The sequence below is a fragment of the Struthio camelus genome, chromosome 3, assembly GCF_040807025.1.
Source record: "Struthio camelus isolate bStrCam1 chromosome 3, bStrCam1.hap1, whole genome shotgun sequence".
Taxonomy (NCBI): domain Eukaryota; kingdom Metazoa; phylum Chordata; class Aves; order Struthioniformes; family Struthionidae; genus Struthio; species Struthio camelus.
Window position 1 is genome coordinate 107,793,931 of NC_090944.1, and position 15,764 is coordinate 107,809,694.

The 15,764-nt window shown below is 36.4% G+C and overlaps 1 protein-coding gene across 14 annotated transcripts in view; it reads left to right on the top strand.

Annotated features, from left to right (window-relative positions):
- Nucleotides 1-15,764, top strand: part of BABAM2 (BRISC and BRCA1 A complex member 2) — a 177,892-nt gene that overhangs the window by 85,592 nt on the left and 76,536 nt on the right. For all 14 annotated transcript variants that reach the window (XM_068939585.1, XM_068939581.1, XM_068939576.1 and 11 more), the window contains one exon: nucleotides 7,901-8,010. In XM_068939585.1, the coding sequence (XP_068795686.1) occupies nucleotides 7,901-8,010 (110 nt within the window). The remainder of the gene's footprint in view (nucleotides 1-7,900; nucleotides 8,011-15,764) is intronic.

The window sequence follows — 15,764 nt, forward strand, 5'->3', positions numbered from 1 at the left end:
TTTTTAATAGTAAAACTGTAGCGTTTTAGTAATGCTTGTATGATTGTATACCTATAAATTAGGCAGAAGTGTGCTTGGGGGGAGAAAGTTAAGCATCGCCCCTCATAGATGGATAACCTGAGGTCCTAGGAATCAACTGTACTTTTTCATGAATGTGCAGAAAAAAAGAGGTTATCTTTACTATGTGAAATTCATTACAGAGGAATTCTAAACGATGTAAATGTTATGATTTATTCTTATTTAATCTAAAAATGATGTCTAATATTAGGGCAGGTAGAGCACTCTCTCTAATATGCTTGTACATAAGTTTCATTGAGTGAATTGAAATTTAAGATAACGAGCATCTTGTGTGTCACTCTCTTAAAGATATAAAACATCCCTACTGCAGTGTCATTAAAGCATATTTAATAAATACAGTTGTTCTGTGACTTAAAAAATAATAATAATATGATGGAACGATCCTCCCTTGCAGATGTACTCTGTATCTCTTGTATATATAAAATAAACGTATAGAAACATTTTAGCTCACTTGAAATCATTGTGTTTATGCATTGCCCTAATATTAGTTTTAGAAAAACTGTGCCACACTTCTGAGTCCCCAAGCTTACTAAATCATGTTTTTGACCTTTAAAAGAATCTGTTCCATATTCAGAGATTTGTGTCTTTCTGACCTAAGCAAGCAGTAAAGTTGTGGTGACACTTTCACCACAACTTTTTGAGCTGCCAACATAAATTAACTTTTATCCACTTATATGACATCAGTCTTGAAAGTCATGGATTCTAGCATGTATTTTCATGGAGAAGAATGTTGTCCTTTGTATTTAGCCTTTATTTGCTTTTGCTTTTCCTAACAGAGTTCTTTACCTGACTCATATTGTGAAAGTAGTGATAAATTGCCGTGAACATAGTAAAAGAAAATCTTGTAGGCACCACACACTTCAACTTCTTGTCTTAGGCTAGCACAGTACGTTTATAGTAGAATTCTAAAACAACAAAAATAACAGGGGTGTGGCTCACACTTGGAGAAAACTGCTTATTTTCATGTTCAGTTATTGATGCCGAATGGTGTCCTTGGAGCGCTTGCTGATATTTATTTAATGCTCAGTAGATATTTATTTATTTATTTTTGTTTTAATGAAGAAAACTCAGTATGTTGTCCACCAGATAAGCTATTTAGATTCTGCAAAATTGTTCCCAGACTGCCATTTTCATATAACTTTTAAAACAGGAATTACTCTGGGCTTAAACATGTTCTTTGGTATGTCTTTGCTCCGGCTGAGTTAGGCAGCTGTTTTGCTGTATTACCTTGGGAGAAGGACTGTTTTTGGAACGTTTCAATGCTTTGGGCAGTGCATGCAAGGTAACTGCCTTTGTTTTCATGAAAGGTTCTATTTAAAGAATCTGCGCTCCTTGATCAGACCTGGTGGATTTCCTGGAAGACAGAAGAATGAATTTCCTGGAATAATTACATTTTTTCCCCAGAGTGAAACAGATTTCTCTGTCTCGTTTGCCACTTCACATTCCTTAGTCGAATTTCCCCTAGTATGTTCTGTTATTTTTTTAAGAAACGTTACACACATGCATATGCGCGTGTATACACATGTGTGTATACACCCACACACGCACAAAGCGGGGAGCTGGAGAATATGTAACTGCAATAAGGGTTAGAGCTGCTTGCGCTTCATTTGGCAGTTGTTGTTCACGTTATTACGCACTTGTGTGAAGGGAAAAGAACAACTTTGCTAACCATTGTGATGCAAGTAGCCCATTGGTACTAATAAAGTAAATAGTGTTGCGTAGCCTGCTAAGATGCAATTCAGGCTGTTTGAAAAACAGAAATTCTGTTACTTGTTTCTGATTAGTCGTTAATAAGTATAGTTCCAATACAAGCATGTATCGTGCAAAATTATACATGTTAAGTTTAACCCTAACATGAATTGCTTTCTGATTGCTTGTTATTATCACGCATTTTTCCTCTGGAGATTTTTTTTTCCCTGCAGAAAGTCTTCTGAAATACAAATTTCACACTCAACTTTTGTGAGGTTGACTAACTTGGTAAGGCTGAGGGGTACCACTGTCAAGTAAGTGTCTATTAAAGACTTGCACTTGTCAGAGGTCGATGGCAGATGTTAGAATCAACACCTCCTCACTCCTCTGTGCTCTTATCTCTGCTCTGCCTTTTTGTTCCACCTTCTCCCCAACTTCTCTCACATCACTCGAGTTGGAAACGGAGTTTAGCCTTCAGTTATATTATTTTAAGTGATCCCATCCCTTCCTCGTCTCCTGAAGGTTTTCATTCCCTCAGTTAGAATCATACCACAGAGACAATTATTCAGCAGTTATCGGAACTGAGACGTCAAAAACCTCCAGGGAAAGGTTGGAATGATCAGCTGCGACTGGGAGCCTCCTGAAGCAGATTTGCCCTGAACCTAGAGTTGAAGTTTTCTGGTATCTAATCTGCTCCAGGAGGCTTCTATGCAGCTAACTACAGCATCAGTTTTCTTTGTGGCATCTCTGTACCCAAAGGAACATTTAGTAGGTTGACCAGTCCAAGTGCTTTTTCCTTACCTCCCCGTTACCCCCAACTCGATTGCTGTTTGTGCTTACAGCACAAATCAACAGTCCTACCATGAGCCCTGCTCCATTGCCTCATTTCCTACCATGTCCCCAGGCCAGAAACTGTTTGTCCTTCCCAAGGCATATCAAAAAGAGGGTTCTTTTTGTGCGTTCTTTCTCAACCTTTTACCAAATTCTAAATTTCTTTTCTTCTCTTTCTTGACTCACGTTTAATCCTGCTAACCAGACTCTTAACCCCAGGTTCTCTACTTAGACATCGCCCCATTGCGCACTTTTTTTCCCTCCCAGTCGCATGCCGCCTACCTCTCAAATTTTCCATTGTCAGTTGCAAGCAGGTCCCCGGGTGCCTTCTCCCTTCAGTAACAGGCTATCCTCTCCACTAGGCGAATGACTACAAATAGAGTATGCAGTCTCTTACAACTTCGCATGTGTTACTGTTCAGTGCGGAGAAGCAGACTTAGTGCCACATATAGAAAAATCTGTTCCTGAAAGCATACACTAATCAAAGATTGCACGATGAATTTTTGTTGATAACTAAGAAAAGGTAATAGCTGATTTTCCAGAATCTGCATCTTTAAGGAAAAGGAACTCTAATGTACAACTTGGTTAGACTCCAGGCACAAGAGGAAATGGGTTATAGCAGTTGTGACTGTGCAGAGCAGATGTTTTGGTTGGACTGGCTATCAACCATCTGACTCATAATAAATTGTCAGTTCCAGTAAATTCCCAGTTTTCAATTACAGTAGGTAGGATACGAGAAAACAATGCCTTTTAGATGGTGTACTTAAAGTGTTTTTGGTAATAATTTTCATACGCAGCCCATACTGACTTTATGAAAAGATGAAGTATTTTGCAAAGGGAGCAGCTGTAAACATTAAAGTATGCTTTAAAATGTGAATTTTATTTAATATGAATGAAAGCTAACAAAAATGGTTGTGTAAACAGCACTGATAAAACTAGAAGTAGGATTTTTAAGTTTCACCTTTGAGTCTTGTGATACCTGATGTCTTTTTCTCAAGCTTCTGAGGGGAAAAAAAATGCTAAATGTCTTAAAACTACATTTTCATGTGTTCTATGCTGTATTTGTACTTTGACATGGCCTTTTGTTCCTGAGTTTCTAAAATACATATTTAATGACCCTCTCATCTGTACTGGGTGGATAGTTAAAGAGTAAACTAGAATGAAATACCATGAGTGTTTTCTAATATATTCAAAAACTAAAAACATTACCCTTTTTAATGGAATGTTTTATTTATTGTTGTAAGCTGCTATTAAAAAGTCTCTGCAATAGAAAAATCCTATGGGCTGAAAATGTTCAGTTTCTCTTTCTGTGTTTGTCACCATGTTGCTTTTTTATGTATTTTGCAGTTCCACAGCAGTTTGGAGGTCTTAGTCAAAGATCAGTCTATACTGTGCAAAGTACTCTATAAACAGAGAAAAAACCTTGCATTTCTTATGACAGAACACTATTTATTTTCTGTGTTAAATGGAGGGTCCATTTTTTTTTCTGTTTGACTTTTTCTGAAACAAAAGAAGATTTGTAAAAATAGGAGTATACGATAGCAAGATGGCAGCAAGACAGCCTGAAAACTTTAATTTGGATCTTTTGTACTGTAATGTGCTAGGGTTTCTTCTGCTAGCAGTCACGAGGCTGTTGTGGAAAATGTAATAGATGTTCATTATCACATGGTTAACTAATAATTTCAAATATTTTTACAAACATTCAGTTTTTAAACCTCAAAATTGCTGTGGCCCATTCAGTATTAGTAATACCTTCTGCAAAGCTTTGCGTGGAAAAAGTTCTATGGGTTTAAAATGGTGCTTTAACTTGGCAGCTCCAACCTTGAATGCTAGTGTTCACGTAAAATAGTCATTCTTAGTTTGTACCAAATCTGTTTTTTCTTCTAAAATTTGAAATTATTTGTTTTAAGAAAATCCTCTAACATTGAGTGCTGTGGGTTAAATACAAGTTATGAAAAGGAACATAACTGCTTAGATATTAAAAATGTATTGTGATTTGAGTTTAAAAGGTTTTTTTTTTTCCTGAAAGGGAATAATACTGAAGCAACTGTAGGCAACTCTTTCTTCTGAAGCTAACTGAAAAATAAAAAATGAAAATAGAGGTGGTTTTGCTCTATTTTATTTGTTTAAATCTGGCCAGTTCTTTGAGAAAAGATACACATGCTGAAATTGGAAACAAGTAGACACTGTCTGATTAGACTTTGATAAAAACAGCTTTTCCTTTGGATTCTTGAGGGGATGGAAGGATATCAAGGTCTATTCTGGGGAAATGCAATTGCTTAGTAATACAAAGATTCATCATCTTGCCTAATCATCAACACGTTTTTAGAGATGACTGAAAGAGATATCACTGAAGGAGTTAAGTTGTGACTGGCAGAGACAGCATCAAAAAGGTCTGTTAATTTAAAAGGCTTTCCACAGTTTATCCGTAAGTCATATGTTTTCAATTTAGTTTTATAAATGGCAGTTGTAATAGACATACTAAGGTTGAATGCTGTTCTACCAAGCAGATTCTTGCATAAATAAGAGTAATAAAGAGCATTCGGAAAAAAGTAAATAGTATAGTGTCAAATATAAAGAGACTTCATAATAAATCTGTGTATATCTGTGGCCAGTTGAGCAGTAAGGTTGACTGACTTCATAATGTTACTGGACTTTATTTCTTTTTAAAACCCTATTGGAATGTGGGTGGGGGGGGATACGTCTTTTTTTTTTTTTTTTTTACACATTTCAATTTTTGTTTCTTAGGTGCATGAGACAAAATTGTGTACCCATTTGAAAAGTGGTGGTTATAGAAGAATGCTAGTTTGTTTGCTCAGACTTTCATTGAACAGTAGCTGTATGTACATGTAACGCAGCGCTGTGCTGGCAAGAGTAGTTGCACTATTGTTGTGTGTTATTTTTGTAAATGAAAAATGTTACATGTCTAAGGTTGTTGTTTGTATTGCAGACATCAGCTTATTGTAGTTTAACATGCAAAGATGTCATGAATATATATCTCAGGGTTTTTTTTTCCAGCATGAGTCTCCATATTAAAGTAGCCATTAGTAAGTGCAGGAATAGAGTGTAATAATAGTGTATGGGATCATGGATGCTGCCGTAGTGTTCTCCAAACTGTTTTATTTTTTTTATATATGTGTTCATGTTTGTGTATAAAAACTGTGAGTCATCGTAAGTATTAATACTACATGTAAGATTAAAAACATTTGGTTGTGCCATGCAGCTAGTAAATAGCATGTGTGTTATTTTCCATAAGAACAAGTTAATTGAAAAGAATTTACAAGCAAAAAAAAAAAAAAACTTGGAAGAATTGTACACATAAATGGGGAATGTGTTATCTGTATTTGTCATCACTTCAGGAATGCTTGTTACTGCTTAATGTTTTAATACCTTTTTTTCATTTGACTGACAATTAGAAAATTAATGGGGAAAAGGCTGTTATTACCATACTCAGCTTCAGGAGTGAAAGCTGTTCCTTATTTATAAATTTTTCTTAACCAGGAAAATACATGAGGTCGTGGGAAGAAGGTTATGAAGACTGCACACTTCAGATATTTTTTCTTGCTCATGTGTTTGAAAAAGACTTTGTAATCTGTGGTGGTTCTTATCTTGTAGATCATAGGATCACTTGGAAACATAATATTGAAAGTAACTTTGTGGGTCATGAGGTCCTGTCCCCCTGCTATTACAGGGCAACCATGTCATATAATCCTACCCATAAACTAATCATACCTCATCAGGAAAGCCAGTAGTTTTTGTCCTCAGTAGTCGTATGGAGTGCTGTCCCACAGCTTAAGTGCTTGAATGCTTAACCATGTTCTGATTTCCGTGTGTGTAATTTCTAAGTGTGTCCCCAACCATTTTATAGGTGTTTCTAGGAGTACACTTTTATTTCAGCCATCAGAACTGAGCTGCCCATCAAGCCAGAACTGAAAACACCGTCAGTTCTGTCTCATTTTTCACATAGGACAATTAGGCTCTTTTAAGACCCATTCTTCCCTGCAGCTTATCAGTAAGCCTTTAGGCATGCTGTGTTTTGCACGTAATAGCTAATGTGCAGCCAGTCTCTCTGGACATCAACTATTTCAGTCCTGCCAAAGCTTAGAGTGGCACGAGATCGTCTTCCTGAAACCACTCAGCAGTCGCTTTTTTTCCTCCTTCTTCCCTTTTTTTTTTTTTCCTTTTCGGCTTGGGCAGGATCTCCTAACAATGTGTGAGTGGTTTGCATGTTCCTTCCTCACAGCTGTGTGTGTGACAGAACGTAGCAGGGCATGCTGCACCATGTTGATCCTGCTTTGAGTACATGTCTGCTGGGTTATCTATTTCCTTTCATATTTTTCCAAAACGGATAAAAACAAACGCATCTTGGCAAGTTACTACGTACATATGCAGAGATATGTTGAAGGGCTTCTGTTTGTGAGCTGCAAGCGGCACCATATTACTGGTCGTGAATAAGAGTGGCCGTACTGCTAGCTCATCACTTTCTAACTAGAGGTGAAGAGCTTAAACGAGGTTGTGTTTAGCAGAAGTTCACTTCTTTGTGCTATATATGATTTATGAGTTGGAGAGATTTCAGGTCACAGCCAGAAACAATTTGTTCTACCTGATCCCAAAATTATGGCTGATTGTTGTGATACAAACAAGGCCTAAATCGTGAAGGCACTGAAGGTTGCCTGTCACGGTATTTAGTGCAGATTTTTTTTTACAGTGGTTCTTAGATTATGCAGTCTTTTATGAAAATAACGCAGGGCGTTAATATGCAGGAAACTCAGGAACAATGACTTCCAGACACAAATTTCTGACTGCAAAAAACTTCTCTGTTCCCAACAGAAGTAGGAATCAAGTACAACAAAGTTTGGGCCATATACTTCTCTGAAAAATGACGAATATAAAACCGGAGTTCATAATTTAGTGATATTTTAACAAAAAAGTTTTTGGTTATGTCAAATCTATAATTATTAGAAACAAAATCTGCATCTTTACTGAAATGTGTGTTCAGCCAGTGGAAGAAGAGATACATGACTGTACTCTTGCTAATGCAGTAATTTTATTTTGATACTTTAAAGGAAATTGAGCACTTCAGGATGTCTTCTAAGTACTAATAAAGTAAGAAAGGATATATTTGCAACCTATTTTTAAATGATCATGCTGTAGATTCCCCACTTGAGTGTCTCTTGCATTGGTATTTGACTATATTCGTTATCTGTAAGCTCAAGAGTACTCAGTTTGTTATCTGTCATTTTATATACATATTTATGTATATGTATATATATATACACATAAACATCTGTTTTATGTACAGGATGTGAATGAAGATCCTGGAGAAGATGTTGCACTTCTTTCAGTTAGTTTTGAGGATGCAGAAGCTACTCAGGTTTTTCCTAAGCTGTATCTCTCCCCACGTATTGAACAGTAAGTGGTACAGTTTTTTCTGGAGTGTTCTTTGCATTTCTTCTTTGAACTTTTCAATTTGTTCTCATTTTTGTAAGAAATGTTGGATAAGTGGTAATGTCATATTGCTTTCAATTACTTGAAGGCATAATAGTGGTGTGGGTGTGTGACCTGATCACTTATGAAAGAAGAAAAGTCTTTGGCTGTATATGATATTCTTTTGCATACTAATCCATGAAAACAGTCCCATGTTTTCATTTTAGCAACATATTTTGAATGCTTCCTCAGCACCCAGAGGAATATTTAATTTTTTAAATGCTTTAAGTGGGGGAATATTTAATTTTTTTTCAATTTGGGGAGGGCAAATGTATTTATATATAGGCAGCTTCTCTTTATGTACATTATATTTTTGAATAAAAATTTGTTGCCGAAGCTGAAGGGCTTTATTAACCGTTTTTGGAATTTGCAGCTTTGGTAAGTTAGTTCTTCTAGGATTGTATCTCAGTATTTCCTTCTAACATCTTTGGACCATACAGTTGGCAGATATGCTAATAAGCTAATTTTTACTCCTAAAATGGAAGGGTCAGGATGAGAAATCTGTCCACTTTCATTAGATTTCTGTTCTTCCATTTCTGGAATTAAGAATGTCCCAGTGCTCCTCCTCCTCCCCTTTAGTCTTTCAGTCTTATGATGTCCGCTTCAGTGTGTTATCACAATGGCTTCAAGCTTTCAAGTGACTTTTTCTCAGGGATAAGTTGGAAGTTGTTATAGCGCAGGCCCCATTTTGCCCTGTGCCTGACAATGGAAATTTCCTTGTTCAATGCCTCGAGGGGAGCTTCCGATATTCATAACATTCTTAGTGAGAAATATTGAGTGTTGGGGTTTTGATGTGGGAGAGGCTGAACTACTTGCCCAAATACAAGTCTGGAATATACATTAAGGAAATGTTGATGGATGTTGAGCTGTACAAATTTTATCTTATTTTTAGAAAGAGCGGGGTGGTTATCTTGTTATATTTTGTTGCTTAGCATTTGTTTCTTTACCTGTTTTATTGCAAAAAAGTAACTGGATGAGACTTTTCAAGTATCCAGCTGTCGAGTTAAGCTATTGATTTCAGTGATGCTTTGTTTTCCTGGTCAATACCGCAAAGACTTTCCTTTGAACTGGTGAAAACACTTCTGGGTAGAGAAGAAAAGAGGGAAAAGTACTGACTACCGCAGTTTTATAATATCTCAGTAATAATGCCTACTGTGAGTAAAAGGATATGATCTCTTGATACTTTAGTCAAAAGGGCATTGGTCTGGATGAGTTGATAGATGCAATTTAAGAAAAAAAGACCAAAATTCGCTTTAGCTATAGGCATAATGCTTCCCAGATATTTTATTTAAGAAAATGTCGGTTACCCACACATGCAAATAATACATAGAGTAGCTTTTGCATTGTCATATTTTTTTTGTCAGTTCACTAACTTGTGTTAACATCATTTAAGGGATAATTGTAGTAGAGCATGTAATTATCTTTCCATGTTGCAAAGAATTCATCTGCTCAGCTGTTAGTAAAAAGGAATGGGCTGTCACTAGTTTCCATTGTATTTTCAGTTCTAGTCACATGTTGACTCTTAAGTGTATTTCAGGTCACCCAGATATGTCTAGGTGACCCATACTCTGATGAATACATTGCTTATTTTCCCTTTTCCAGCAGTGTCTTTAGAGAGATATTAGCGTCTTGAGACCAAGTAGAGTGTCAAAACAAAAGCATGCTTTGTTTTCCTAAAAGTAGTGGATCTTCCTTCAATACCCAAAGGAATGTCTGATTTTAAATGTGCAATGTGGAGGCAACATCACAAAGTGGTTGGTACATATGTGAGATGTCTGACATAACTCATTCATTGCTCTGTCAAGTATAGTTTAGGCAATCATTTTAAAATCATGCCAATAAACCCTGAAGTTCAATGCCACATCTTCTCGTGTTATCTCTGTATCAAAGGTAGGGTACTGCAATCAGAAAGCATAGATCTAACTTATTCTGTCCTTGTGTATTTATATGGTGTTCATCATGGTAGATAGGCACTGGTAATCCATAGTATACCTAAGGGTTGAGAAAGAGAGCAAGAATAAAAGCAAGCGAGCAATTATGGTTCTGGTTTTCTGCGTTAACTTTTTCGAGTAGCCTACCTCAGTGTTACTTTAATCAGCTTCTCTTATTTTGTGGCATAAAGTCTCTGGTTTTCAATGTGAGTAGGTTTGCTTCATTTTGAGCTGGTGCATCTTCCTTCATTCTGCTGGCTACTTTTCATGTGATGTGAGAAAATTTATAGGTAGATTTTCAATACTTGTTTGCTTGAGCTTTAATAACAAAGAGAGATTTGATTTTTGTTTTTTCCCAGTACCAGTCTCTATTCTGTTTAGCTGATATTTAACTTTCCAGTGTTTGGGAACTGAAGCAACAATGCATGCTCCTTTATACTTTTTGGCAAAAGTATAGAAAGCCTCAAGAAGCCCTAAGGATTAGCTTAAATATATGAGGCCATGACATGTTACATTTAAATTGTGTTCTGTTATAAAAGTTCTTTCATCCTGCTAACAATAATTGCATCTACAAAAGCCATGTAAGCAAATTAGCAGTGTATTTTCTATGCAGCAGATCTTGAGGTGGAGTAAGTAATAGCTGACAGTTCCCCTCATAACATTCCACAGTATTTGATAAAACAAATAAAAATATCAAATTCTCACAATTATTCTGTTAGTATTAACTCTCTTCACCTTGGGAAAAATGAGCAAGCAAGAGTGGCATTTTCCTGATATATGAAAAAGCTCTTTCAGATAAAAATGTTTCAACTTTGGAGAGAAATAAGAGTAAAGGGCCTCTTTGTGTAGATGAATTATCTCCAACTTTCCCAAGAGATTTGTTGCTTTTGTGTTCTACCATATAAACATGCATTCCCACATTGCGTTTTCTAAAAATATGTTGCTTACCCAAGGATCTTGTCAGCAAATTTGAACCCTAGCAATATGAGTATAGTGTCTTTGCTTTGAATGGTTATTGTAAAGCACATTTGGTCTTTTTTTAGGTGTATGGTAAACATAATACTAGTAAGACCTTCTGACTAATCTACATACTTTGTCATAAACTCTTAAAGGGATTTACAAAGACAGAGAAATACCCTCTTTTTACAGTTTAGGATAAAGACACTAAGATCAGGTGGCTTGAAAAGCTCACATATTAAGGCAGTAGGCAAAAGCACAGCAGGAAAATGTCGTGGCTTATGCAAGTCAATGTCAGTGTTCCACTGACTTCCTTGATGTAGCGTTCACCGCTATATATGGTTTGATTTTTTTCATTAAAACTTTTTAATTTGAAGCATTCCTTTTGTTTAAATGTCGGCTGTTCCAAACACATTAACAGCAAATTCTAGTTAATATTTCCTTAATTTGGAACTGATCAGCTTAAAAAGTCTTTCATTTTATAATTTTATTGAAGAATTTCTTCATGTTCTTTACTGTATTGCATCATTAAACAGATATAGTGCCTATAACAGTTGCTCTTAATGATTTCAAGCATGAGTTTAAGTTGAAATGAAACGTGACGTGATATTTATGACAAGTAGTTTGCGCAAAAGCTACTGTGACAACCGTAGTATGACAAAAACAAGTTTCTGCATGCTTTCCGCGGAAATGGTCAGCTGGGAAGCCCCACAGACTGACTACCTACGATGAGAGGCTGGTGGTTGGTAGTGTGCGTGAGCATGGGTCTCCAGGTACTCCTGCTCCTCCTTCCATCTTGGGGAACGCAGCTGTCACAGGGCGCTGTTTATCCCCAGCTGATGGCCGTTACACTTTGGGGAAAGGCTGAGAGATGAGGAGCATCAGTACCTGAGGCCACTCGCTTTCTGCTTTCTAATGCACTTGACCACTGCCCTCTTCCTGCTGCTAGATGTGCACAGAAGGATTCGGAGGCTTCTTTTGTGCTCCTCCGCACAATGAGCAACTGCTGGCCTGTTTACCTTTTATGTCTCTATCATGTATTTCTGTGCTTTATTCATAAAGTCTTAGTCCTGTCAGTAGAAAGCTTCTTGCTAGCTCAGAATTGTCTTTCTCAGTGAAAGCATTATGGATATTTGTATGAAAATTTTTAATAAAAAAATCTGTCATATTTTTGCTTCCCATTTCTTTAGAGTCACTAGACTCTAGATCCAGGGAATCAGTAAGAAATAAAACCGCTAATTTGTATGTTAATGTTTAAAATGCATGTCAGTGTTCTACCCATTCACGTGTAGAAATGTTAAAAATGTTCTTTTTAAAAAAAGTTGTATTTCATGTTTTCCATTGTGAGTGGTTCTTGGTAAAGAAAATAAAAAATTGGTTTGTCTTGGTTCGCATTAAAAAAAAAAAAAGATACAAGGGTAGAAGCACTGTTGCTTAGTTAATGCTGTGTTCCCTGGATTCACAGAAATAATCCTTTAATAAACACTGTTGTCCTGGAGGGCTTTTCTGTAATATATAAGCAGACGTGAATATGGTAAGAAAAACAGCTGTCAGTAGAACTTGTTTTACTTTAAGGGCTCAGGCTCCATGCTTTAGGGACTGAAATGGTCATTTTTTTACTGGTCTGGGAGCTGTGCCAGAGGGTTCTTCGTGACTGAGGATGGAATTCCAAGTTTGGTGACTGTGCTTAACCTTTCATATGGGCAGAGGAAAATCATGAGAACCTAGTCTTAACTTTTAGACTTTGAATGTTTCCATATATTTTTTCACTGAAGGAAAAAACTGAAGAGAAGATTACACATATGTCTGTATTTACTTTAAGACAGTGGTTCCTATGGCCATGAGACTCGCCTATTCTGTGTTTCCCATCTTTTACCTGTTGGAGAAGGGGATTCATAGAATATTATCTATTTTACAATGCTGCCTAGAACTTCCTTTCACTAAATTTGAGATGTAAAGGTGGTAGGGGTACGGTGAAGGGCTCACCTTTAATGCTGGTGTGCCATGCTGGTGAGCGCACTTCACTAGATGAGTACATAGTCTTTAAATGTTTGGTCATATTTAGGCCTTTTTATCTGTCTTCATGAAAGGGAAAAGTGAGAAGGTCTTATATGTGGCATATCAAAATATGTTTATTCGTCTGAGTTGATCACTTCTGTCAAAATGTTAGTAGACCCACGACTCCTCCTTCAAATTCCAGAGCATCTCTGCAGACACAGGAAGCAGGAAATGTCTGTTACTTTGCAGGGCTCAATCTTGCACTAAGCCTAGCCTGGTCATGTTTCTCTACGTAATGTTTGGCCAGTGGTACCTCCTGCCTGCTACCCTTGCCAGGCCCCCTCATCAGGATCGTCTTGAACTGTAGCCAGTGCCGTAACCTGATTTTTCATTCTACCTCTGCTTTGCAACTCTTCCTGTGTCCCGGAGATTGACTCGTACTGTGGTCGCGTGTGTTCAGTCATACCAGCTGTTCCTTCCGGTCCTTTTTTCTGGGAACAGTTAGTGAAAATGGGGTTGTAAAAGAATTAAGATTCTGTTACCACCATCTAAATGGTATTTTAATGCTGGATAAAGTATCATTTGAATATTTGAACTGCTGATATTTTAAAAATGATTTTATTTCCGTTAGAGACTAAACTAGTAGACATAATCACTGAAGTATGAAATACTTGAAGCAGTTCTGTGGGACTGAATTTGTTGCTAGGTAATGAAGTATCAGTTTCTTTATATATGAGATAATGGGCAATTGTCAGTCTGATATACGTTTTATGGGAATCCAGAGTTCACTATTCTCAGAGCAAAACTAGGGTTGAATGTTAGGGACAGGATCTAATTCTGTGCTGTGAAGGAGATTTAGAGAGTAGAAGAGTTTCATTAACGTGTTTGAAGTTATAGGTGGTTTTTCTCGATAATATGAGACAGCCTTCTTTTCAAGTAATTATAAGTTTCTAACCTACAGACAATATTATATACTGACATTGTGTGGCTGTCTCTGGTGGTGATCATTATCACTAATGTATTTCAAATTCAGTATTTAAAAGTGTGTGGTAAAGTGTTTAGTTATGTATGCTGGAAGCCCTTGAGATGTACACATTCCAAAGAGTTGTGCCAAGGTCTCCTGTTTGTTTTTTTTTTTTTTCATCTCATTTAATTGTTTGCCTGACGACAAAAGTATTGTAAGTCCCCTGATGGGGCTCAGAATATGTGCTTTCATAGGTTTTTGTCTTTCTAGACATTTTGCTAAGTTTCTTTTAGAATGTCAGTCTTCATTGGTAAGACTGTGTAACTTAACAGGTTGCGTGTATGTTTATTTTAAGATGTAATGCACTTATATTAATTTTTAATTACCTTACCCCTTAAAGGATTTTGTTGTGTAGCAGAAAACTGTGTATAGAAAATTGCATAAATAAGAAATTACAAAAGACAACAGAAATTTGATTTAAGATAACACTCTCCAACTACCTTTGTCTACATCCTTCTGACTAGAATGAAATGTTCTACATAAATTTCAGTAGTTTTAAACACATTTTATCTCCTTTGGTTACAAGTCCTTCCGTTAAGATGGTTTCTTTTTTTGCTTGTATGCATTTCCTTTTCTTTCAGGATATCCTAATTAAACATACTGTTCTATATCATATTATATTGTCATATGCTATGTGTATACTATGTTTTATTATAATAACCCTTCTTTTTGTATAGACAGTGCTAAATACTGTTACAGAATCGTGTTTCTGAAATAGCCTCTTCAACATTTTTCAGTGTGGTTTCACTGCTTCTAAGGGACTTGTTCCCCTAGAAAGAGTGATAATAGAGGAAAAAAAGGGAAAATCATTTCTCCTTTGGACATCAGACAATATTGTTCTAAAGGTGTTCCTGGTTCTTGGTTGTTGATTGTATCTTTAGGCTTGTATCCCTGTACAGTGAGATTGTCAGCAGCAGTTTGAATTAGGGAAAACGGATTCTACTAAGGACATGGAAAATTACTGTTTTCTCAGTGAATAGCTAGGCCAGTACATAGTACTTTTGAAATCCTACCTTTTATTTGCAATTTTTTTTTTGTAAATTATTTTCTAGGAGTTACTTAAATTGTGTAACTTTTACTTTGACATTTAAATTCATTTTAATTTTACAAATGCATTCATTTTTTCTTGATACATCAAACATTTTTGGCATTTTTATTGCCTGTGTTGGTCATAGGGTTTGTGGGTTTGGGGGATATTTTTGTTGCCATTCTGGCATCCCAGATATAGTACTTTAGTGCCTTTCTCAGATACTTTCTCAATCCATTAGAGTTTACACTGCAGATTTTATCTTCCTTTTCTGAAAAAGTTTTTGTAGGAGAAAAGAAGGCTATGAGCAGACTCAGTCCATGTTAGTAACACTAAACTGTCTATCAGGATTTTTTCTTACCTGTGAATTAGTAGGAATGTTTTATTTGTTTTTCTGTATATGACCTCTTGTTCTGAGGAACTATGTGGAGCACTCGAGGGCCAACTTGAATTCCCCAAAGTAATTTCCGTAAGAGTAGTCAGGCTGACCAGAAAATTTTGAAACAGCTGTCATCTTTCTTTATTCTTTCGTTTGTGAATATGGCAGGAATAGAGCAAGCAGGAGGGTGTGTTCACTGGGCTTAAATGTTACCCTAAGGAATTTCTAACTAGAACTAGTTAGAATTCCTAAGAATTCGTAACTAGGAATTTCTTGTAAGTGCAATGTAAAAATCCGGTTCTACTTTGAATTGTAAAATTTATACATAGGGAAATTTAATTTGGGGTTTGTCTAGGACTAAGT